This window comes from Genypterus blacodes, unplaced genomic scaffold (genome assembly GCF_046128005.1).
Source record: "Genypterus blacodes isolate CSIRO-AG114 ecotype Tasmania unplaced genomic scaffold, CSIRO-AGI_Gbla_v1 ptg000058l_1, whole genome shotgun sequence".
NCBI classification, from domain to species: Eukaryota; Metazoa; Chordata; class Actinopteri; order Ophidiiformes; family Ophidiidae; genus Genypterus; species Genypterus blacodes.
Window position 1 is genome coordinate 4,639,863 of NW_027466870.1, and position 26,014 is coordinate 4,665,876.

The 26,014-nt window shown below is 47.4% G+C and overlaps 1 protein-coding gene across 2 annotated transcripts; it reads left to right on the plus strand.

Annotated features, from left to right (window-relative positions):
• Positions 1–25,935, plus strand: atf6 (activating transcription factor 6). Of its 2 annotated transcripts, none has more exons than XM_076153329.1 (16): positions 1–252; positions 894–970; positions 2,362–2,440; positions 2,927–3,024; positions 4,415–4,538; positions 4,705–4,908; positions 6,389–6,558; positions 11,954–12,139; positions 12,224–12,315; positions 13,217–13,369; positions 14,753–14,848; positions 14,936–15,038; positions 15,715–15,800; positions 16,435–16,549; positions 19,831–19,915; positions 24,350–25,935. In XM_076153329.1, the coding sequence occupies exons 1-16, from the start codon at positions 153–155 to the stop codon at positions 24,553–24,555; spliced, it is 1,974 nt and encodes a 657-aa protein (XP_076009444.1). In that variant the 5' UTR covers positions 1–152; the 3' UTR covers positions 24,556–25,935. The 2 variants fall into 2 exon arrangements, with proteins under 2 accessions (XP_076009444.1, XP_076009445.1); XM_076153330.1 differs by having other exon boundaries at positions 16,438–16,549.
• The last annotated feature ends 79 nt before the right edge of the window (positions 25,936–26,014 follow it).

Here is a 26,014-nt window from a genome sequence, read left to right on the forward strand (position 1 = left end):
TTTTACGGTCAACCTGACGTGTATCAAGCAACGGGAAGTACACTCAGTTTCGTAGTACAACAGCAGCAAGATGAACAGATGTTAGTGTTTGGAGCTGTCAGTAAACATCCGTTTTGTGTTCAGAACTAATTTACTAATGTATTCAAAGGAGAATGTCTACCGACCTAATGTCAGACGTCGAAAATCAACAGCATTGCCCCATGATGGAGAGTGAGACGGGTATCCTCTCCATCGACCAGGGGGGAGAGTGGGGTAAGAGTCACTGCTACTTTCTACAAAGACCCTTAAATCATGGAGTTTCTCTTATTCTATTGACTGCTTAACTCGAGTAACCTTCAACAAAAAACAACTTCTCAGTCCTCTGTAGCACAATGGTGTCCGTTGTTGTGACCCTGTTAGCCGCTGAAGTTATGCTAGCTGAAGACGATGGGATGACGTAACATTGTGTGTATGGATGCAATACTATAGCACAGTTATATTCCACAGGGATGTTTTTCTGAACGACACGTCACATTGTATCATCTCTAGCTAAAGCGGTCACCGCGCCGTTTGCCGTGAATGTAGGCTGTTACGTAACAACGTAACGCTACAGTGTTATTTGAGCTTATGCACTATCAGTTGGCCATAAGTAATATAAGTAATACAAACGAGAAATGTAAACGTTTCGTATTACCTAATCACTTTGAACTCAGTCATCCTTCATGGAATAAAAACAATACAGGCTCTTATTTTATGCGCATTGTGAAATTGAATCTAGTAAACATTAGAATCCACTGAGTCTGTAGTTCTCTGCTGATGGAGAAAGAAGTTGAGACCCTGTGTGAAGTGTGTTTGAGAGTAACAGTAGACATTTTTGTGTGGGGTTTCTTATTTATTGTTGTTATTCATTGCAGACATCAGCCTGTTTGATGAGTTGGACAACCTGGGAGATGCAGATGAGCTTCTCCGGGCCCTGGAGAACACTGGATATGTAAGTCATCTCTGTGTTTCTATAGGATGAAGGACAACAGAACCGTCCGTACAGCCAGACGTGTCGTCACGGTGCTTAGTGTACTGGGGAGGTTGCAGTAGTGAGCTTTGCCGTATTGGACACTTCTCAACAACATGAATTTAAGCTTGAGTTGCAACTGCTGTTATTGACCTGACTAATGTGACACATACTCATTCTTGTGAGTCTGTGTAGATGTCTGCTGAATCTAATTAAGCATCCAATAATAGATCATGGTGCATGTAATAGAATGAGGCTCTGTGTCTCTGCCATAGTGGCTATACAAGAGTTAGACTGTTAGTTTCATTCTTGGGACTTGAATATTGAATATGGATGAAAAGATTCAATTCACAAAAGACTCAATTTCCTCACCCACAGTTCTTGGTTTGTGCGGTGTCTCTACTGTTCTTGCTGTTTATGTCAGATCTGTTGGCTACTTGTTGACTGCAGCAGTGTGTGTGTGTGTGTGTGTGTGTGTGTGTGTGTGTGTGTGTGTGTGTGTGTGTGTGTGTGTGTGTGTGTGTGTGTGTGTGTGTGCGGGAGTGTGTGCGCGTGTGTGTGTGTTGTTGGCAAAGCCAACGTCCTCTGGTGCTGTTTGCTAAATCGCTCAATGGATTATGGGAGGTTTAACCTGTGGTTCTTGTTTTTGTTATCTGTTTATAAACTGATAAAATGCTGCTACTGGTCAAGAGTATTCAGGTTAGGCAATGACATATAATAAGCATATTTCTCCAATTCCCTCTAATCACTACACAAGGTTAGGAACATTTAAGATGATTCTATTGTAATAATCCTCATTTCTTCTGTAAAGTCTTAAAATGGCACTTAATCATGCTGGAATCACTCCCGTACATTTGGTTAAGAGGCACACAGTTGTATTGCATCAGGGACACATTGTAACAGTTGTAATTGCCTAAGTTGTAAAATCTGAAAATAAAATTGTAAAACGCAAAAATGTGCTTTGTGGCCTTGGGCCTTAGACTCATAACATCAGCCTCTTTAAACTCAATCTAACAGCCATAAAGAAGAGCCCCACTGTGTGAGTCTCTGTTCTTTCATGAAGGATAATTAAAGAAATTACATGAATGAAAAATACACAAATGATCCCTTAACAAAAATCAAATCAAACTGGCATTGTGGCATTGAGTCAATCTGTGCTAATTTGGACCCATTGGTATAAAAATATAAAAATATAAAACCTGAACACCACAGTGGAATCATTCAAACACATTCTATTCCTCTCCAATGTGCCGAGCGATGTCTGGATGCGAGCCCAGGCTACAGTACATCAGATTACACAAAGCTCCTTTAAAAACAGCAAAAGCATCCATTTGATAATCCCACGTTTCATAACGGCGTGTTTGGTTTCTCAGGCCAGTGAGGCTCCTGACCTGGACTTTGATCTGGATATCCTTCCCTGGAATGAAGCGGACACAAGAAGCCCCTGCACAGGTACGCCCACACATTCATACCTTCACATGTGTGAAGGAAGGTGTGGCTGCTGGAGATTCTTTGAGGGGAAATGTGAGCTGAGCTGAAGGTCTAACCTCCATCCAGCCAGTATTCTGTTACCCCAGTCTGTAGGAGCAGTTTCATTGTTGCTGGGTGAATCCCCTGAGGAAGTGCTCTTTGCATGCATCAGTTACATCCTGTCTAGGGAATAGATTTGCGTTAATGCAGTCATTGGTTGTCAGACTGTCAAAAAGGAACTAAAAGTATGACAGAATAAACAAACTTTCTTATTTGAATATGCTTGTCATGAGTTAAGAGTGTGGGAATACAAAGTGAAGATGTCTGGGTCATCATGAAGTTAGTTAGTTTCTTCCTCTTTCTGGGTGCTTGTTTCCCCCCCTCTCTTCCTCCTCCCTCACTCTGGCCCCCTGCTGGCAGGCTTGCGTATACACCACCAGACGTTCTTATGTGTCCTTGTCCTTCCAGATGGTGAGGTGAGTGTGGACTCTCTGTCACCTGCCCACACTCTGAGCTCCGTCCCGTCTCCTGGCTCAGTGGAAGCCCTCTCCCCGTACTCCTTACCAGTAAGTCAACGCTGTGCAGCCCCGCGTCTATTTGACTAAGATTTCCCATGCAAATGTCTTCTTTTATCCCTGCAGGGTATTGAAATGAGCTCTGTTCAGACGGTTGCATGTTCGCATGAATCCATGATGATGCACGTTTGGAACAAATACAAACAAATACAAACAAACGAATGCCTCTTCCAGATGGTCTCCATAAATTGACAGCTGCTCTTTGCCTTTGGACTCACATACACACACACACACACACACACACACACACACACACACCCACACACACACACACACCTGAGACACTTATTAACAAACGCCTTAAACACCTTGTCAAGCTAATCATTTGCTGTCTGTCTCACCGCACGGCCGCTCCCCTGTTCAAAAAAGGTGCTGACAACTTAAGCCACATTAGCATAATTTAGCAGGCAGATATTTTCACAACGTGTCAAAATAAGGACAAGGGTTACATCTCTGTCTGGCCCCAACACACACACACACACACATACACACACACACACACACACACCCTGCACACGTTTGTCTGTTAAGTGTAACTACCTGACCGAATCCAAGGACACGTTTGTCCTCTGTGAAGGACATTTGATCCATATAATAAATGCAATATGCATAAAGGCACTTTTATCTGCTGCGCCTCGGTGCACAATGAGTGAATACATGTGGCTTCAGCAGCTTCACCTTGGCTAGAAGGCCACCTTCTTTTTTTAAAGGCAAACTTGTCTCATTGTTCTGGATGACTTATGGAGCTGCAAACAAGCGCACCCTCACCGTCCTACTGCACCTCCCTACAGCAGCAGAGCCTCAGCCCAGCCTTGTTTCTATATTAGTTTAGTCTATCTCATCGGCCCTATCAGCTGGAATAGGCAACACTTAACAATGCAGTTAATGTCTGTAGGAGGAGATTCCTGCTAAATACAGAGGGAGAGGTGTCATTACTGTTCTTACTCATTCATCATGAAGTGTTCTGAATGACACAGAATTCTGTAAAGAACTGAGCTAAACAAACCTGAATGAACGCATTCTGATCCTGTTAAGAATAGAGAAGGCAATTATGTGTGGTGTAAGACGTTACAGAGTTACGTTTTTCTTTCTGCACGACGAGGTAACTCATGAAATTGTAACTCATCATCTCAGGCCTCAGACCTGTCAGTGTGTCTTAAAGGCACAGTGCACCATTTAGAGGTCTATGCCAAACAAAGGAAATGAGAAATGTCAAATGAAACAAATAACGATCAATTTATATACAAAGAAGAATACATATTATATAAACTGAATTTGCTCTTTTATTCACTCTCTTACAGTTAGAAACACTTGCAGTAAGATAACAAATAACAAATGTCCATTGAATCCTGAGCCTAAGCCTTTTCTGCTCCCCCTCCAGGATGAGGCCCTGTCTCCTCAGTCTCTGCCCTCTCCCGTCTCGCTCTGCTCGCAGTCCAGCGGCTTCTCAGAGATCCCTTCCCCAGTGAAGAAAGCCTCAAAGAGGCCCGGCCACACCCCACGAGGTAAGGAAGCCTCCACAAACATGTGTCCTCTTTATTCATTCAACTGTTTGAATGATCTGTAATTGTAAATGCAAATATTTTCCCATAACAAACACATGTCCAACTATTAATCATCTTCTCTTCTCTTCTGGGGTGCCCCCCCCCCTTACACACACACACACAACAGCCAGACCCCCCCAGCCTGCGAAGAGGCCGATCCAGCTCGGCCCTAAGGTCTCCATCCAGCCCAGGCCCGTGCTCACAGCCGTGCCCCTGGCCCACGCAGCCCCGCCCCTGCAAACCAAGACCATCATCATCCAGCCCCTGCAGACCACCGTGCTGCCTTTGGGCAAACCAGCTCCCATCAGCATCCAACCAGCACCCACTGCAGGTCAGAGCTCACACTGCAGCACATGGCTTCATATCCTACAATGTTGCATCAGACATGTCAACTGATCATAGAGGAATGTGAGAGGACTTAGTCATGTGTTAGTGAGTTAGTTAGTAGTTTTGGATTTACAAATTTGTTGTGAGGACTTTTTCTGTTTTGTTTCTGATGAGTTTAGTTCAATCTCCAGCTGAGAATTTGTGTGTGTGTGTTGGCCAGCAGGTGGTGCTCTAACCTCAAGGTTTTCCTACTTAGTCACTTATGTCCTGAGAGCTGGTTAGTGGTTAGGCAACAGTAAATCAGATCTTCAAATCTGTGTGTGTGTGTTGTGCATTAAAGTCAGTGTCAGCGTCAGCGTGTCTCCAGCAGAACTCAGGCCAGTGTAAACACTCCTCATGTTCTGGGACCCGAGTGGGCGGACTGAGTGACCTTTTTAGACTTGAATCTGAACTTGGCCTCCCCTGGCAGCGAGGCTAGCGAGGGACAACACGTCCAACTGTAGGACCCCAGACACACATGTGAGGCCGGCCTGTGCAGTGTTGGCCAATGTGCCAAACACACATCAGGAGGAGAGAAAGTAGAAGTAGACATTCTGTTTAGTCTTTAAGTCTTAAGCAGGCTGGTTGTGTGTTTCTGAAGAACAGACAGGATGACAGGTTTTCCCCAAGCTTGTAATTTATGGTGACTTTCATCCTGGTGAGTTCTTTATACAGATGGTCAGTGCGGGCGCGCAAGACAAAGTGTTGGCAGAGCCGCACATTAATTAGCATGACGGGCTAACACTTCAATACACAATACGCGGTGACAGGTCGTTTAGTGTTTGAGGAGAAGGCTGCGGGGCTCGTTTGGCACAGACGTACCAGACACACTCTTCCTGAGGGAGGACTAATCTCTGGCCATTTCCTCCATCAGAGGACATTTATAAACAAGGACTACATTGTGTTTTGATTGAGATTTTGCACTACAAGCAAAAGGATCAAGTGTAGGTATAGATGCATTTTTATAAGTTTGCATCCACATAAAACACACACACACACACACACACACACACACACACACACACACACACACACACACACACACACACACACACACACACGCCTTACAGTTGGGAATGTGGAAGGTTTAAGACCACATGTCAAGACAGCAAACATGTTTTCCACCTGTAGTTTAACACAGTCCCAGTAAAGTGGAGGGGTTAACGCAGGTCAGCAGAGGTGAAAGAGGTTCAAGGGGCCGGACAGAGCCGGGCCATCTGCAGCCTCACACACCAGGGACCCACAGGGAGGTTAGGATACAAGCTAGAATGGGTTTGGTTGAGTTGATAAGACAAACTTTAGACTTGAGAAGCACACACACACACACACACACACACACACACAGACCCTTAGTCAATAATAATCATACAGCTGAGCCCTGTAATTTGAGCCTGTGTGTGTGTGTGTGTGTGTGTGTGTGTGTGTGTGTTGTGTCTCTTCCTCAGGACGCCACATAGTGCTGTCTCAGCCCAGCCAGGTGCTGCAGATCCAGGCAGCGCAGGGTGTCACAGGCAATGTGGTCGTCATGCCAACCCTGAGCCAGGACAGGCCCGTCCCCGTCCCCACCCCGGCCGCGACGGTGGTCTCACTCCGAGCCTCTTCCTCAGACGATGACGTGAGTCCTCTGAGTCTTTGTTATTCACTGCCGACTGAGCTCAGGAGTGCAGAAAGAGAAAGAAAAGTATAATGGTGGAAATTATGCAAATGAAATGTAAGACGGAAATGAAAGTCTCTGTCAGTGGTGGACATTCTCTCAGGGGGCTCTGATCTTGATTGGTTTCAGCACTGCCTACTCTTCCTCACTTCCTATGAGCAGTGAGGCTGGTAGGCAGTCTTCTTCACTTGTTGGCATCTTGTGAGGACCAAAATATATGGCGAGGGAGCACAGGAGGCTGAACTGCTGAACGGTGCCAAAGATCGGTCTTATGGGTGTGTGCGAGTGTGTGTGATTTCCCGCTTTCTAACTATGACGCTGTGATCGACACGCTCAACGCTCAGACTGGATCCGGCCCAATGTACATTTAGTCATCTTACCCTATTTTAATTATTTTGTTTCACGAGCCATTAACTTGAGATTATGGATCATTATGAAAACAAACTTCACTTGCTGTTATTTAGAGTGTGATGCTGTTTTTCCACGCAGAAGGAAAGCAGCTCACGCCATCCTGTCACTCTGTAAAGCTTACATCACCTCACCATGCAACGTGGCTGCTCTCTTCTAAAGCCACCTAATAGCACCAGATGAGCAAATACAAACAAAGATTTTATTTGGAGGGCAGAACCTAACATAATCGGAGAAAAAGAAATGTTAAGGTTAACATTACATTACATTACATTACGAGCATTTGGCAGACGCTTTTATCCAAAGCGACTTACATTACATTACCACCCTTTGCAGAGGGGGGAGCAATTGAGGGTTCGGTGCCTTGCTCAGGGGCACCTCGGCAGGGGCTCAAACCGGCGACCCTCCGGTTCCCAAGCGGAAGCTCTACCCACTGAGCTACTGCCTCCTAAGATGACGTAATGCTAAGTTGAGCGACATGCAAATAGAAGATTTGCTGAACAAGCAGTGTTTTGTTCAGAACCGATCCACAACAGACAAAGTTTCTAAAGAACGTACACAGAACTTTAAAGCCAAACGGAGTGAAATGTTTGTGTTTTTATCACATTAGATGATTAATTTGTTAAACACTGCGTCCATTTTTACGTTTAAGACCATGAAAGCGTAATAGAGTTGACTTTTTTATGTCATTTCTGTGTGTTTTCCATTATTAGGCCCTGTTGTAAGACTGGCATCTGGTTTAAATGTTCAAAAAAACCCAAAATCAAATCAAATCAAGCTTGTTCAATGATGTCATCACTGACAAAGCTCTCATGGAGCCGCAGCAGCGTTCCTTACACGATGATTACTGGCCGCTGCTTGGTTTGCAGGTTTCGGGGTTTCAGAGTTTATTGGACAGACAGACACATTATGTAATTGTTGTTCAGTGTTGGACGGCAGCATAAAAGGACTTCTTCGCCATGCGGATGACAAAGGGCGGGAACTTCCAGGGTGATGTAAGGACAGCTGCAGTAGATGGATACACACACACACACACAGAAACGTGTGAGCCATACACACAGCCTTCTGACCTTTGCTATTTGTCCGTCTCACACACTCGCCTCTCTTGGATCTGTGTGTTGGACTCTTACGTTCTCACACAACAGCTTGTAGGGAATCTTGTAACGTGAAGCAAACTGGATTCCAGTCTCCTTTGTTTATGGTAGAAGCTTGTGGTTTCTCAGTCAGAGCTCCCATGGTTGTGCATGCTGGTCTTGTTTTGGCTGAGTTACACTGTGTTAGAAACCTGGAGCCACTTTGTAGGCGTTTGTTTCTGATTCACTCGTCTTCTTTGCCCCAAACCACTTCTATCCCAACACTCGGCCTTTGTGATCCATCGCATAAAAAGCCTGCAGAGACGCCGTGCCTTTGAGCAAACGTCTGCGTGTTGTTTCAAGCTTTGCTCTCCGCCACGACGCTCCCCGACAGCGCGGTCCTTCCTGACCTTTAATGAGTTGAGAAACATGCTCTCGCCTTCTCTGTTTGTTTTGTTCATTTTTTTTGCGAGCAGCACTTCTTCCCGTGTTCGCCGCGTCTCGCTCGCCGGCTCTCCCTCGCGTTGACGTGGCAGCGGAGTTACAAATATGCACAGTTGGACATATGGCTCCCCCGGGTAATCACACTGAAACATATGGGCGACATTTGTGTCACCTCAATCATCCGCGCTGATTTCTGCCATTACACTGGGAACCAGAGAATAAATGAAGGCTCCAGCTTCCCATGCTTCACCTAAAGGCATGAGTCATCACATAATATCAGGATGTCCTCTTATAGCAGGTGACTCAGTTTGTGTTGACATTAACTATGTTTATATTTCCCTTCATAATTAACCCCAAGCAATTTCTCCCCAGTATTCCGTGTTATGCTCGACCCCAGGCTGTAAAAATAGTCCACCCCTCCTAACAAGGCCGGGAGGAACTTGTTTAATTATCATGGGCATAATCACGGCTGGAGCGAGCGTGTTCGGTGCCAGACCGTGGGTTGCTTCCAGGAATTCCAAGCCCCAGAGGCCTAAAACAAACACGCTGCCTCGCTGCCATTTGTAGAGCCGACCGTGTCAATAAAGTTTACAATAGGCGATTAAAGGGGAGGGATCGTGTGCGCTACTTGTTAGGGAGGGAGTTTGTTATGGTTTTTGTTTACAGCTGACACCTCCGCCAAGAAAGCACAGTATAGGCACTAAACAAGGCTGCAGCGGTGCATCAGTGTGTGTGTGTGTATGATACTTGCACCTTTGTGTTTGTCGATCAGCTGTGGCGCTCTAGTCAAGATGTGCTGACCTGACATCTTTACAGCGCTTCCTTTGGCCCACCAAGAAGCTCCTCAGCTATATCATGCTTTGTGTGTGTGTGTGTGTGTGTGTGAGACTCACCGCAGCTGTGCTCAATTTATAAGTTGTGTGTGGTTTGGCTGCAGCACAGTGGTTGTGAGTTAGTGGGGTGGGTGGGTGTTTAAACAGCCTGTTAAAGATGGCGAGCCTCTGCCAGGTGTTAACTGCGTTCTACATCTACTGTATGTCACATTTTGGTAAGCACACGCTGCCCGTTCACGCCGTAGTCACGCTACACGCTAAACCCGGGTGTTAAACAGCCGCTAATGATTACATATTAGAGACAGGTGTTGTGCAGAAAGGAGGGTTTGTGACAGCTGTAAACAGCCATCGGGGATCGGCCTCGCTGTTGCGTAACGGGCTCACACACGCATACACACACACACACATGCAGGCAGCCGGGGATTTAGCCACATGTGCACCAACGCAGCTCAGCGGAGAAGAGCACGCCTCGACAAATCTCCCCGAGTGGAGGGGACCCTAAGAAAGCATGGTGTAATGCTGCTGGGCCCCAGTCAGCACAGCAGCTGCTGAACGTCCAGGAGAGAGTTTGTACGCAGCACACACTCACACTCTCACAGCCAGAGAGAAGAAGATGATACTTTTTGTTTCTGGCTTCCTCTTTGTCAGACGCTTTCTCTTGTTCAGTTCTGTGGTGAAGTCCCACAGCTTCAGTGAAATAGAACATTAAACATCTGCCTGTCAGATCCAGCCTTAGGTAATCTGATTGTTTAACGCGCAATCGTTACACATTACATCATCGAACACAAGACTGTCAATTTTAATGCAGGCAAGCGACTTACAAGGCCAGAATGGAAACAGCTCGGTCTTACACGTGTGTTTATTACCTCCCATGAAATCAGGAGACATTTCCACCTCAGCTTGTGAAGTGAAGCTCCTCCCTCCCCTTTGGACGGAGTAAAGCTCACATCTCACACCGCCTCCAGCGTTTACTCCTCTGGGTGCCAAATGACACATCTTATTCCTTTCCTGTGGTTCATCCTTTGAATACAGCAACACCCTGCTGCTCATTCATACAACTCTCACGCCCGGCTGTGTGGCGCAGCAGCATCTGGCGTCTCCTGGTGCAGTTGTGTTGATGCCAGGTGACCTCGCTGCCTCACGGTCACCTTGCCGCCATGTTTACCTGGAGGAGAGCGCCCGGCATTGACTTTTCCCATCCACAGCTTTAACACCAGGGGCTCTATTCTCTTCTCCCCATTCAAATGTGGTTCCTTGCCTGAAGAGGGAGAAATGCCACTTTGCCATTTTTGTTCCCCCCCTCCTCCCCACGCCCCACATTTTTCCCCTCAGCCTCATTGTTGTGCTGATGTGAAGTTCCCGCACTCTTCCTCTCCCTGGTAACTGCTTACTTACAGCTTTCCCAGGCTCCGGCCGGTGGCACAGCTCCCAGATCTGAGCTGGGAGACAGAGATGTTTCTCAGGAGACAGAACACAAATACAAGGATCCAAATACTAACTTAATCACCAACAGGGCTATTAGGCCCAGGAGCTTTAGGGGCTTTACTCTCAAAGGAGGAGTGTTTGTGTTTGGGGGAAGGCCCTTTGATGGGGAGCTGGGGGCCGGATGCACACAGAAGGTGCTCGCCTGATTTCACGGTTTTATTAGTTTGTGTTGAGTTATGTTCAAATAGGTGTGCAGAGGTTTGGTTTCAGATTTCACCCTGTGTGTGTGTGAGCGGGGAGGGGATTAATTTGTTTACCTCCACATGTATAAGTTCATCTGAATGATTTGTTTTCCTTTCCTCTTTTTTGCTTTGGTCGTCTTCATTTGTAACAAATCCCTCCATAAATAAATCAAGTGAATCTTAAGTGGTAAAAGGATACAAATCCTCTATTTATTTACAAATGAAGTTGAGTGTGTAGAGCCCCAATTACACTAATTAACTATGGGTGAAGGTTTGGTTTACCTCAAGGCCTCTAGCGTGTGTAGAGCCCCAGGTTTTGTGTGTGTGAGGCAGATAGAATGACACACTGTGTAAACACGGCCTTTTCAGCGCTGCAGCTTCCCTCTCTCTCTCTCTCTCTCTCTCTCGCATTCCACCTTGGCGAGTGACCTTTTGACCTTGTGCAGGATGTGAGCGTAAACATTTTGAAGCGTAGGTTTGATCATGTGCACTCAGGTTCTTTATTTACCCTGTGACAGGCACGGGGCACATCTGGCCTCACGCTCCGCTCCACTCCACTCCACCATCTCTCTTTGTCACACTTCTCTCACACTCGTTCCTCCTTCAGGGGCCCCTCCTCTTTTCAGATTACTCCCTTGTCACAGCTCTCCTGTTGTATCAGCTGTTGCGCGCCCTCAGTGGTGTTCACTGTACAACACTCGTCCTGTATGAGTGAGTGGGAGTTGTTGTGGAAAGCACAGGATAAAGAAAGCACTGATGCTGGAGCACTGATGTGGAATAAAATGGCAATAAGTACACACAAGCATACAGGACAAGACTGACTGTACTACATGTGCTGTAAATGCAACGCAGCAAGGTATTTGACATAAATAATAGCTCTCCTTAATTACTTAATTATTCTTCCTCTCTCTCTCTCTCGTTCTGCCTTCAGTCAAAGATTTCCCAGCGGCAGCAGCGCATGATTAAGAACCGGGAATCGGCGTCGCTCTCTCGGAAAAAGAAGAAAGAGTACCTGCTCTCCCTGGAGGTCCGCCTGAAGATGGCGTTGTCCGAGAACGAAGCGCTGAAGAACGAGAACGGCCACCTGAAGAGACAGTTGGAAGGCATGCTGACTGAGGTGAGAGGCTACAGCCACACCGCTAACGCACTGTCTGAGCTGTGGAGTGCGTGACGTCAGGTAATGGCCTCCTCTGTCCTGCAGAACACAGTACTGAAGACTACGGCTCCTAAGAGGCGGGCGGTGTGTGTCATGGCGGTCCTGGTGTTCCTGGTACTCAACATTGGACCAATGAAGTAAGCACATGTTCAGTTTGACGCTCCATGTCTAACTAAAGCTCCGTTTCCACACAGATCATCTGAGTGAAGAAATACACAGTTCAACTTTCATTTGTGCAACATCTTAAGTACTTTTCTCTCATTGTTTGGTTTAGTCTTCTGATGTTGTTGGTCTTGTGTTTCGGATTTAAGATGACTCATTGTTGGATGAGTCCCAAAACAACCTATAATATGAACAAATGTGACAAATGAAAGTAGGTAATGTAAGACTGCACAGGGGGAAACAGCCAACGTGCAGACGGGAGGGAGGATTGCGTAATCCTGCAAAATGAAGTCCACCTAAAAAGCTGTGGTGTTATTAAAAATGTGTGTTTTGTCTTGGTAATAACATTCTGCACACGTATGAGATGATCAGTTTGGACCGGCTCTGATAATGAGCTCGTTCTCTGAGCTGGAAATGGGAGATTTGCTTTTTAAGAGCTTTTTATAAACAGGAATGACTTGCATCAGACCCCGTGTGTGTGTGTGTGTGTGTGTGTGTGTGTGTGTGTGTGTGTGTGTGTGTGTGTGTGTGTGTGTGTGTGTGTGTGTGTGTGTGTGTGTGTGTGTGTGTGTGTGTGTGTGTGTGTGTGTGTGTGTGTGTGTGTGTGTGTGTGTGTGTGTGGTGGGGCTCCCCTTTGGAATGTAAAATATGCCAGCTTTGAGGTCTGATCCCTTTTGAAATGAAAACGCCACCCGGTGTAATAACACTGCTGAAAGGGAATTGTGTATGTTTGTGCTTGTGTGTGTGCATGTGTGTGTGTGTTTTGAGTTTCACAGTCTAGATCGGACCGCAGATTTTCCTCGTATTTCTTCATCCCAAGTCTCTATAACTCTGCCAAGCTGCTGCCTTGCTCACCCCTGCCTTCTGTCTCCACAGTCCGTTCCAGGGCCGCCCCGGCTCAGACCCCAGCCTCGCCTCCATAGCGCACAGTGGCAGGCACCTGCTGGGTTTCTCCCCGGAGGCGGAGACCGAAGCGGTGGCGCCGGGCCCCGAGACCCTCAGCGTCGGCCCCCCTGAGATGCCCCTAAGGTAACGAGCTCAACCCTCCGGCCCCCATGTAGCAAACACTATCAGCCCGCCAGGATGCACCTGCGCCCGGGCTCAGTCCCTCGCCGCTACACCTCACTGCGGCACGTGTAAACATGTGCGGCGGCGGGAGATTACAAGCCTGAGCCTAATGTCTGCCTCTGGACAGCCTCCAGGCCTCGCACACCGGCCAGCGCGCTTTAACAAACAAGGAGGTCAGGCTTTGTTTGACATGCAGGTACATATGAGCGGCTACAGTTTGCTTTTCTAAACCTTATTTATACGTCTTATCCTTAACACACTCGTGGGCCACCAGTCAGTTGTAAATTGCATGAAAAACATTCCTGCCTGCACCCCCCCTAAACCGTGTTGTTTTGCACGGCAGTCAGAGTGTGTGGCGTCTCCATGGCACTGCCAGCCTGTGTTGTGTCAGATCACGGGTCACATGTTAATGCAAACCATTCACCTGTAGTATCCAGTTACCCAGCGCCATTAAAGCAGAGCAGGCAGGAAGGAACACATTAGCCTTTACAGGAGGGGTGACACAACCAAACACAGCGGAGAGGACGGGGCCATGCAACCTAATCTGTGAGTCTGTCAGTGTGTGTGTGTCTGTGTGTGTGTGTGTTATACGGCCCCTTCAGTTAAAGTTATGATCCGCTCCCTTTGCTCTGACATGTTCTGTCTCGCGGAACCAATTCCAGAATGTTTACAGACCGGTGTGTGTTGGCCGCCATCAGGGGGGCCCGGGGGGAGGTATTGTGTCGGTGTCAGACATTTTCACATTGGGGGCCCCTGCAGGTGGGCTCTGACAGTGGACAGTCTACATCATCACCTCCACCTACATAATCATACACTCAGCGAGCTCCAACCCTGTGTCGTTTAAATCACATTGGCTCACGTCTGAGGAGGAAGGTGAACGTCAGACGCCCACCCTGAGGTCACGGCTCTGTTTGTGTTCTGTCAGTGTCCATAAGTGTGTGTGTGACCTGCTGGCTAGTCTCCATGACGTCGTGTTCAGGGGCTTTCTGAGCAGGAGTGTGTGGACATGTCGTGTCAGGAATACATTTTATTATTATCCAGTGAAACTCAACAGCGATGTAATGGATCCCATATTGAAGCTGTGCTGGTTCTTCTTTGGCTCTGCTCAGCTTCCTGTTACCCAGCTCACCGCGGAGAGTTTCACCTAGATTAAAGGGCAGGCAGCCGTTCTGGCTCCTGGTTTGCATTCAGAGCATATTCACAACATGTGGAAAGAGTTTTTAAACAGAATGCTATTTGAAATTCTTTCAAACATTTTGGAGTGTGAGAACAACCTCGTAAATGTCTCATCGTCTTTTCTTCTGTTTCCTTATCGTCCTCTGTGCTCTCTCCCCTCTGTTCCAGCTCAGAGGACAAGGCCCTGATGGTGGTGAAGGATCCCCTCTTCTTCAGGCGGCCTGAAGCCTGCCAGCCTCCCATCAACAAGACCAAGTGTATAGAGTCAGTAATGAGCTTATCGATGAGTCTCTTCACGTCCTTTATGTGTCTTATGTGCAAGTGTCTGATGTATGTCACCTTGATTGACAGGTTGGCTCACGAGTTGAGGGGTTGGATCCACCGTCATGAAGTGGAGCAGACAAAGTCCAGGCGTACGAGTAACAGCAACCACAAACCCAGCAGGACCATCATGGTGAGTCACGACATCCAGGAAACAAGTTTATTGCTCACAGTGTAAACTAACATCATAACGTTCAGCACTTAACATTACAGAACACAAGCATGTAAAGCGTCCACTTAATGCTTGTGAGGCCATAATAATCTGGCACGATGTGGTGTTGGTAATTGTTTGTTAAAGCAAAGCTCCCGTCAGCAGCGTCTCTCTCTCTCCTCACACATTCACTCTCCCTCCGCCTCTCATTTCTCTTTATTGGCCTGCATTTAAGTCCTGCAGCCCCGAGGAGAGGACGTAAACAGCAGTAAAGAGCCGAGCTGTAGGATTAGAACCCCGCTTTCATTCTCCCATTAGTTATTTTTATCTGTGTCACAGTGAGTCCAGCACTTCTACCCAGTTAAATAATAGTACATGTGCTCACATTTGAGATATTGTTTAATGGCTCAAATACTTTTTATGGCTTTGAAGGTAATGAGAGCGATCTGAGGTAAATGCTGTTTCTCTGGGAAAAGCTTTGGGTTTGCGATGTGTGTGTGTGTTTGTCCTCTGCGTATGAGTCTGTGTGTAACTTTGTATTGTTTCATGAAGTTTAGTCTGCTGTATATTACGGATAGTTAAAGTAAATAAACATCCCTCCCTCCCTCTCTCCTTCCCTCCTTCCCTCTCTCCTTCCTTTCATCCCTCCACACCGAAGCCGGAGGATCAGGAAGCAGCCATTGTGGAGAGCGCTGAGAGGGCCGAGCTTTTCAGAGCCGAGTACGTTGCAACCACTGAGGAAAAGTAAGTAAAGGAATGCTGTCACACTCACACATTTTTATTCCTATTATTTTCATTTGGTGTAGTTTTAAGTAGAAGCTAATTTTAACAGACTTCTTTGAAGCAAACTTGCCTGAATACCAAACACTTTGCGTTCCCCCCTCCCCCTGTGCACGGTCCAGACCACATATTAGAGTTTAGATCAGTCTGATGAAACCGTTAGAGAGCCCGACCCTAAAGCTGAAAATGTGAAAAATTCCTCTCCCCTCTTGTCTCTGACCTCCTCCCTGTGTAAACATGTCACCATGACAGCTCAGTGTTATCAGCAGGCTGCCAAAGCCTCTCTGCCTCTACAGACCTGCTTCATGACCAAAGTGGACTTGACTAAGACGCAACTATTTGCTCCCATCTGATTTGGGTGACCTCTTCCTCCTCCTCCTCCTCCTCCTCCTCTCTCTAACGAGATGAAATGTTAATAAATCATCCTGTTGCAACATTTGAGGTTTTATGGATGAAACAGGCCAACATAATAATTCTGATTTATTGGCACACCGTTCTTTCAGTCAGCGGCTTGAATAAATAAATCTGTATCTCCTTATCAGTTTTGAAACATTGAAGTAATCCGAAACCCCCCCCCCCCTCCGCCTCCGCCTCCCAGCAGGAGTCCTGGCCGGGAGCTGCAGGTGTACTACGCTCCACATCGCACCTACAGCGACTTCTTCGACGAGATCAATCGTCGTGCCGACACATTCTACGTGGTGTCTTTCCGCAGGGTGAGTCTTTGGCATGCAGGCGGGTTTGGGAGGTGTGTGTGTGTGTGTCCGTGATTTGAAACAGTAAAATATTTATGCTGTGACATGCTGTCTGCCTGGATCGTGGCGGGATCGTTCGTGTAGAGACCCTGGGGTTGATCTGGAGTCTTGACCGGAGCAACAGATGCTGGCTTCCGTACAAAATATGACACAATGGTTAAATTGATCACATCTCTAAGAGGGGAGGCGCTGCCATGAGAAGGTTCCACCGCTCGGCTCAACTTTCATTCCATCCGGATCGGTCATGAGATTCCCTGATGCTGAGCTGGTCCTAATTGATTACAGAAGAGGGTAAACTTATGAATCACAGCTAATATGTAATAAGAGACCAAGTGGATACGCTGCTGTCTCTTATTTAACGCACCAGCGAGGTCAAAAGTCCAAGTGTAAACGTGGGATCCATGTGCTGACACGCTTGTCTGGGTCCAGGCCTCAGAGCTGCACTTTTAAAATCCTTTGTCCCTGTAGAGGTTGGGACAGAGAGTGTCGGCGTGTCATGCACACACACACACACACACGCCCTGATGGTGGAGCCCCCATTTTCCCTATAATCGTACATTTGCAATCATCAAGATCAAGTTTTAGGAGTTAAGGCTTCAACACATGTCAAAGTTAAACCTCTCACTTTTAACTCACTCGTCCATTTTCCACATTTGAGACTAAATCTGCATTTGATTTCCCCTCTCCATCCCAATAATCCTGGACATCACATTCAATCGAAAGGTCTTTGATAGTTCTGCGGTTCGCTCTTTAAGCTCCATTAATTTCTACTTGGAGCCTCCGCCCTATGTCTTTATGCTCACACCCGCGCAGAAGCTTCTTAAATCTAGCAAAACCCAATACATCATCTGATGAAGCTTTGCAGGCACTTGCTGTTCCCTTTATTGAAGCTTTAGAGTTCCAAAAATTCACATTTGTTTCAGATTTACACACTTGTCGGCGACGCAATCCAGCTAAGACTTGCCGCTTCCACTGATGTGACGACACACTCTTTACGTCTGAGTGCAGAGAACACACCTGCGGCCTCAGGTCCAGAACGCTGCGCCGAGCTGAGCTAGAGCAGAAGAGTTAACCTGACCTGCTTCATGTCTCACTCAGCACCTCTGGGTGCTCTGTGGGACACACACAGTGTTTTTATACCTGTGGTCACAGAGCAAAGTTGTATGACACCAAGCAGGCCACAAGCTTTTGGCACTATTTGGACTTGGTGGCGACGTTTCTGACCTGGAAAAAGAAGTTTTGAGTTGAAACCTTTTTTCCTCCCCAGTTGAATGTTTGTCCTGTATTGTTTAAAGAATGTCCTTGTTCTTCAGCTCTGCCAAAGCACATTTATTAATAACAAACTTTTCAAACTTTTAGGGACGTAAAACACCTTTTCTCCCTTTATTTGCTTGTATTTTGTTTCCTGGGTTTCAGGGTGTGTGTCCACTAAAGCGGGTGTGCTTTTGTTTCTCTTCCAGTTTCGATGATGTTATTACACAACTGCCAAAGCTCTGGATTAAATTTGACTTCAAACTCAAATCCTTTCTCTTTTTTTGTTTTTAAACATTTGTCCCCATGGATCCCTAGTGGGATGGTTGTAGCGCGGCCCTTTGCTGCCCTGTTGCCTTCTCCAGAGGATTGAGGCGAGCCTGAGTGTGTTTGCTCGTATATGGTCATGTTTAGGTCACACACACATTAATGCCTCTGTAGGAAACGTGTGAAATGAGCTGAGGTGATGGAAAACATACTGTACGTGTGTGTGTGTGTGTGTGTGTGTGTGTGTGTGTGTGTGTGTGAGGAGCACCTGTGGCTTTATGTAAGCGGCGGTGGGAACACTGGCTGCTTTCACTGTGGCTGCTGTCCAATGGGATTCCTGCAAATTCACCTGTTGTCATGGCAGCTGCAGCTGTTGTGTCAGCTTAACAAGCATGCTGGTGCCTGATGATGAGCAGTGATACGCTGCATGTTTTACCCCCGCCCTCCCCCCTCCCCTCCTCTGGGAATCATGCAATCATCATTTCATTTCAGAGTGTATCCGTAGCGTGTGCGTGTATGAAACCATGATGTCTGACTCAATATGCGGGACATTAGACTGGTAAACAGAAAGAAGATTCTCTGTTATATTTAGCCTCGTGTTAATAGACACGTTGTCATGCAGGCGCCCTGTTGGCCTCTGTTCCCTTTTCCCTCGTTTCCTTTTAACGACCCTCTTTGACTTTGAACAGCTTTGTTATTGCGATGAGACTCCTTCTCCACAATCCTCTGAGGCTGAGATTTCTTTGATTCATCTCCAGAGGAACATGCAAGTGTGACTCCTCCCTCCCTCCCTCCCTCCTCGCCCGCTCGCTTGCCCGCTCAGCGCCCCTGGCTTCCATCTCCCTCTGCCTATTATCCGTCCTTGTACCCGCATTCATTAGATATGTTTGTTGACGTGTCGTCTCATTCTTAAATTCCCTTCAGTTCTTTCAAACTGCAGTCAATTAACATGCAAGTTCTGCTTTGACATCTTGCAGCAATTGTCTTATTCCAGCATCATTCATTGTTTGCATGTGTCGTAGGGCTTTAGTTTAACTTGAATCCCTCCCAGGTGGAGCTTAGCTGCACACACACACATTCTTCTCTTCAGTTCAGAAAGGGAAAGCAACTCATGAATATGTCCTAATTATTCCACTGAAGTCACTTTTAATGGATGAAGTGAATGTGCAGTGCAGCTCCATGAAACTACAGAGAGGAGAGGAGAAGAAGTAAAAGTGTCGTCTTGGCAGTGATACGAGGGAATCTGTGACCTTGAGTCCAATCTGTGACTGTGTGCAGTCGAAGATGCAACTTCAAGCAGCGTGTGGCTCACATGTGTATGTGCACATTAGCATTCCTTTCTACCGCAACTGTATCCTGAGCGGATGTCATTTGCTCAGATTTAAACCTTTTTCCCTTGTCATAGTTGCAGGCTTTTACATTTCACAGAGACACTCAGCTCGTGTTCCCTCAGCCCCTAAGAGGCTCTGCTTGTTTGTAGTCTTCTACCTGTTTTGCACTCTAATAAAGAAAATGTCCCAAAAAGTTACAAGGTCATTGACTTTAAATCCGTTCTGGCTTTTCTAAAGTAGCTTGGCTTCATGTTAAAGCGTGGATCATCACTGCGTGCTGCAGGGACTCTGGCTCCAGATCAACATGTGGCAAACGTACAAAGTCCCTTGTCTTTATTTGCTCCCTAATTAATCGCCTTTTTCTCTCGATGACATTCTCCTCTTTGTTCTCAGGATCACCTTCTACTTCCTGCCACCAACCACAACAAAGGAAGCCGGCCCAAGATGTCTCTGCTGTTGCCAGCGGTAAACATAAATGGTAAGCAAGCACTGCGACGCAGACAGACAGCTGGGCACAGACAGACAGGCAGACAGACAACTGGTCACTCACCACAGCGTAGCAGACGAAATGCAAACCGGTGCAGAATTCAGCGACGCCTCTCCCAGCAAGAATGCACGACACGGGGCCCGAACACATTTATAGGAGGAAGAACCCAAGCAGCGGCTCGGCCCACATGTGTCTCTCTGCTCACTGAGGAACACAGCGTCCTTGTTGTCGTCAACACACACACGTCACATGAAAGGTCGGGGTCGCATCCGTGAGCTATACATCATTTAGATCACAGCCAGATAGAGTTAGAGCACATCCAGGCTGTCAAGGACTCCAGGTGAAACACATCTATCTACACACACACACACACACACACACAAGCTAGATGGACTTCTGACAGGATGTGGAGTGACAAACAAAAACTGTGACTCATAATAATCTGAAGTTTGGGTAACGTCTTTCCTATTCTCCATCCCGTATGGTTCCACTTAAACTACTCAGTTCCTGATTTTATATGCATAAATTCATCTGTGTGTGTGACTGTGTGTGTGCGGGACTGTGTGTGTATGTGTGTGTGTGGGGGGGGGACTGCAATCTCTTCCTGTAGGCCAGTAGTAGTCCAGGAGTTTGTACCCCCCCCCCCCCCCCAGGCATAGCTGGATGAGGAGCGTCCCATTAAGTTGATGAAGGCTGTATTGGTTTCCATGTTGGCGTGTCATCGTTGTAAAGTTGTATGCGAGTGTTAAATAATGTAAATGTATTCAGGAGAGAAGCTGCCAGAGCTGCCAGCCGGCGCTCATCAGCAGCGGTCGGGTTCATAAGCGCCGGCTGGCAGCTCTGCTGGTGTAACCGTATACGCAGTTACAGGGTTCAGTTGTTGGGACCATGCAGGCAAACACACACCACAGACTGACAGCGGCGATGACAACAGCTTGGTTTGAAGAAGAGGGGGAGGGAGGGGGGGGGTTTCCTGTCGGCCATTTCTTAAGAAGGAATCTCCAGCATTCGTCGCCAAATTGTCTGCAAATCCCTGATGGAGGTGGTTCTTCTGAGCTCAACCTAACTCAGATCTGATTGTTAAAGAGCTGGCGGATCTGTTTGATGAAGGTGTTTGAGGCAATTACAAGCAGATTTTGTCGATTTTGGCCGCCGCCTCTGTCCGCCCCGTGTCTCCCAGCCCGTCTCTCTGGCAACGGCACCAGGAAGGCCTTGGGTTTGCGTCTCCAGCAGCTCGGAGGTGCGAGTCAGAGGGAACACGAGCCTCTGACCTCAGCAGGGAAGACGGGACGATTGGGAAATGATATTTTCTCCCCCCCCGTCCCCTCTTTCTTTTATGGGTGGGAGGTTTACAGACGGATGAAGGTAAACATTGTTCTTGGTTGGTCTTGTCGAGAGAAGAAAGGAAATGCCTGTGCCGTTAGATGGCCCATTCAGGACAGGAAGTAAATACTGTAATCTAAGACCTCCTAATTGTTCCTAATGACAAACAATGATGGCATTCAGGGTGGGAGTCTGGGCCTGGAAAGAGTCTCCTGACCACAAGACAGAGCTGCAGCATAATCTGTCCAGGGACGCACACAGACACATGCAAAACATTGTGCTCCAGTCCTCAGGTCCCTCTGCCTGCTCTCTGTCTCTGTCTCTCTCTCTGGTGTGTTTCATCTTATCTGATGGCCCGATGTGGCCGCTCCCTTTGAGACAGAAGGGCCAACAGCAGTTTTGCGTTAGGGCCGATCCGTTTACGGTAGCCCCCGTTTGGAGATGATGGATCTCGCTCCCGGTCGTCGTGACAGCCGCAGACCGTTAAAAAAAAAAACTTTCCCCAGCAGAGAGGGGAAGCAGACGCGAGCCAAAGAGCGGCGTGCGAGGAGCGCGACACCCCCCCCTCCCGCCCGCCCATCCTCTCACTTTTAAACTTAAAAGACTCCACATGCCACGCAGCCCACGGCCTTCAAGCCACACGGGAGATTTACGTCGCCTCTGTTTGAAACTTTGCATTGATGAAGTGCAAATGTACACGTTCAGCCGGGTGCGACCCCACAAAACGCCATCCTCTCTCTCTCTCTCTCTCTCTCTCTGTCTCTCTCTCTCTGTGATTGCTCCACAGCGGAGGATAATTCTTTCCAGCTCCTTCTCGCTCTCCTTCAGGAATGCCGTCCTCCTCCTCCTCCTCCTCTCCAGTCGCTAAATGGTTTTCATCTGGAGGAGGTGGGCAGCAGCCTCTTGCTAATCTGGGCCCGTGGTTTGTTCTGTCGTGGTCAATAAGTGAACGTGGGAGACGGCCACTTTGATGTGGGCCTTTTGTCTGTTTCTGTCTGACTGCCCGTCCATGGTTCAGAGACTCTGTTGAAGTTTCTTGACCTGGACCCTCCGCTCGCTCGCAAACGCGGCGTATCTGGCCGTGCCGCGGCGCCTTATAAGGAGTGAATGTGTGTTTATTTAATGAACCGCCCGAGTCTGAAAGTAGCTCAATCAATTGGAAGTGACATGTTTAGAGGAGAGGAATGTTCGGGCGATGACATCAGTTACAGGTGGATCGACTGCGGGAGACTGTTTTTATTTGGACTGTACGTGTGTGTGCAAGTGCGTGTGTGTGTGTGTGTGTGTGTGTGTGTGCGCGCCTCGTGGCTTCCAGGGAGCCTTTCGCCGTGGTCCCACTTCAAGATAGAGCTGCGAAGTGTTTGAAAGAGCCGGGGGTCAGATTTTCCTACTTGGCTAATCTAAACAGAACATCCCCACAAGGGCTTTCAAATAGAGTGCAAGCTTACTTAGCAGCTCAGACGTTTAACCCTTCGCCACCCTTGCAAGCTCCGAGTCGGACTTGGGCGACCTCACCGACTCAGGAAGAAAACCGCTTCTATAACCTGAGAGATTCTGGGCTGAGGGTTCTCATGTTAGATGTTCGAGCTTCCGATCGGATCAATTCTGAATAAAAGATAAATCAACTGGTGGTGCCGGTGGAAACAGAACAAGATCCTCTGTGTTAAAGGGTTAATTGATTGTTTAAGTTGCCTAATAGGCGTCGTATTAGTTCCTGGTTTCTCTCAGTGACCCACATCACCTCCAGTAATTGTGTGATTATACTTGCTGATGAATTACTTCCTTTCAAGATGTTTAAGAAACGATCCCTCAGGAACGCTCCGGCTTTACTTCCTCGCCAGTCCTGCTGCCGCTCTTCTCCGGGGGACGCACACACAGGGGCTTTATCAGCACACACACACCAGTAACTGAGGAGAAGCCAAAGGGGGAAGTCACTGGAACATCTCCAGATGGCACCAGTAGAATGGAAAAGGGAGACCGAGCCGAGCAGGAGGTTCGGATCTGGCAGCTCCTTCAAAGACCTCCGCTCTCTGATGCCGAGCCGCGTGGCCGTCCGCGTTTCTGCGTCTCACGTTTCACCGCTTAGAGCAGTTTGAGGCAGACAATTGAGACATTTTGGTAATTTGATGAATAAGGGACGCAAAGAGAGTTGTGGATTCTGGTGAAGCTTCAGATCGGTGAGAAGGTCCAGTCCCTCTGCAGTCATGATGATCAACCAGCCTCCATATGATGACGCTGCAGTCTGTAGATATAAACGTCCCCGTGCTCCAGTAGAGATCCTAACGTCTCGCCCAGGTGTCTCTGGAAAAAGCTCTGGGGTCTTAAAGCCACACACAGCTCATTTTCTGGGTCGTGAAAAAAAAGCACAGGACTGAGGAATGTTATGATCGCCTTGACTCTCACTCACACACGGAGGACTCCAGGAGGGGAGGCAGTGTGTGACACGGGGGTCCCTCTGCGTGTCGTTAATGGACTCTTCTAGGAACGCTTCTTTACAAGCATGTACACGCACGCACACACACACACACACACACACACCTCTCTCCCCTCTCGGGCTCAGTCAGTTCAGTTTGGCAGTTGGACTCCACAGACCCTGGAGCACAGCAGCAGTTGCCTGGAGTTCAGTATCATTTTCCATGACGAAGTGATGAAGACGAGCCAAAGCCCTGACTCATTCCAGATAAGTCAAATTTCGAGATGACCCCGTCCGTGCAAACCGCCGTATCCTTCTCTGATAACGAACTTTGTTTGTTGCTGCAGAGCTGACCCCGCCCCCTTTCCCTCGCCCAATGCCAACCAACGCTCCCTCTCTCTCTTCCCCCTCTCATCCCGCTCTTGTTTGGAGCTGTTGTGTTTCCAGCATGTGACTCACCTCTGGCCCGACCACGCAAGCCCCTCCCCCCCCTGCCTCCGCCCGGACTTAACCTCCCCAAAAACAATAATCCCTTCTACGCCCAACACACTGCCCTTTATCAAAAGTCTCAAATGACGAAAGACAAGCCAAGTTGTTCAAGCGCGTACAACAACACTGAGATAGAACATCGATGAACTCATCATCATCATCAATTGATTAATTCTGTTTTGTTTTCCTTGTCTTTCCAGAGAGCATCATCAGGGACAAAGACTTTGAGGTGATGATGCAGATCGACTGCGAGGTGACCGACACCAGGATCCTCCACATCAGGTCCTCCTCCATCCCCCCTCTGCTCCGGGTCAACCGCACCGACACCCTGTACCCGCCCTCCACCGCAGAAAGCCAGACCACCACCACCACCGCTCCCGTCGGGGTGCTCATGGGTTCAGCGTGAAAAGGTCGCCCCCCCCCCCCTGCACATACGTACAATCTTTTTCAAAAGCTAACTAACCGTGTCTTGCGTCTGTGATTTTGATACACACACATCTTAGAAGTTAGCGACATTGTCAGAACCAGGCTGCCGAGTTTGCTTCTTTTTTGTTTTAAAGCTGGATATCCAGTTATACTGTAGTTTGTCACTGGGGGGTCAGTGATGTCATCGCTGACCTCGCCTAACCCCAGATCGCCCCCACGCTCAGTCGCTCCATACACCAAACACTGATACGTGAAGACTTATTTTGCCACAATTATCGTCCATTTCTTTGCGCCACAGCCAGAAAATGCGCGTCGTCTCGGTTGCTCGTGGCGACGGAGGCAAACACTCAGGAAGCCTGGTGATCTGTGAAAAGCTTTTGCGCTCTAAACCACTAAGTGGCGTTTCTATAAACGTGTGGATTCAGGTGCTTTGTTGTAAAGATGAAGAATGTTTCTTTCTCTCTCTCTCTCTCTCTCTCTCTCTCTCTCTCTCTCTCTCTCTCTCTCTCTCTCTCTCTCTCTCTCTCTCTCTCTCTCTCTCTCTCTCTCTCTCTCTCTCTCTCTCTCTCTCTCTATCTTTGGGGGCTTTTTGTTTTTGTTGCACTGTGCTTCGCTTTTATATAAAGGAAAATAAATCCAGATGCATATTTATTTGTGATATTACGGCGACAAAATCCGATGCGTTGTTCACATCTCCACTGTCCAAAACTTCAGACAAAGATATAAAGATTTATTCTATATCCTCTTTGATTATAAACTGGTTTTTACTACTTTATACATTGAGCTCAGAGAGTGTGTGTGTGTGTTGGTGTGTTTTTGGCTCCGTCCACAGGCGAAATTGCACTTTTATATAAGTGCACTTAAGCTCCTGAGTGTGTAGGTTGATGGTTGTATTCTCTGTGGTGAGTAAAGTCGTGATGTGCACAACCCGGGAAGTCCAAACGTCGCTTCAGCTGCCTCATGTTGATTGGACGTGGCCGTGCTAAATTGTTTATCATATTAGAATGAAGTTGTTAGTGGACTTTTTTACGAAAACAAGCTTTTCTATATTTTGGTACAGCACTTTTTTTGTCGTTTGTGTCCAAATGTTTTGACTCCACGCATGGTTCTGATTTAGCTCAATAGATTCTCATAAATAAGAAACAATCTGCCCCCCGGTTGTGTTTTTTTGGGTCAGGCTTTGTTTGTGTGTGTGTGTGTGTGTGTTGCTTTTCTCTCTTGGTTTCAAAATATATTCGGTTCTTTGCATTGTTTATGATTTGGTTATATCCTGAAAATATGTCAGGACAAAAGAAATGTACTATTATAAAATGTTTGTTTTGTATTCATAAACCAAAATAAAACACTGGATTTACTTTAACACTGTGTGTGTGTGTGTGTGTGTGTGTGTGTGTGTGTGTGTGTGTGTGTGTGTGTGTGTGTGTGTGTGTGTGTGTGTG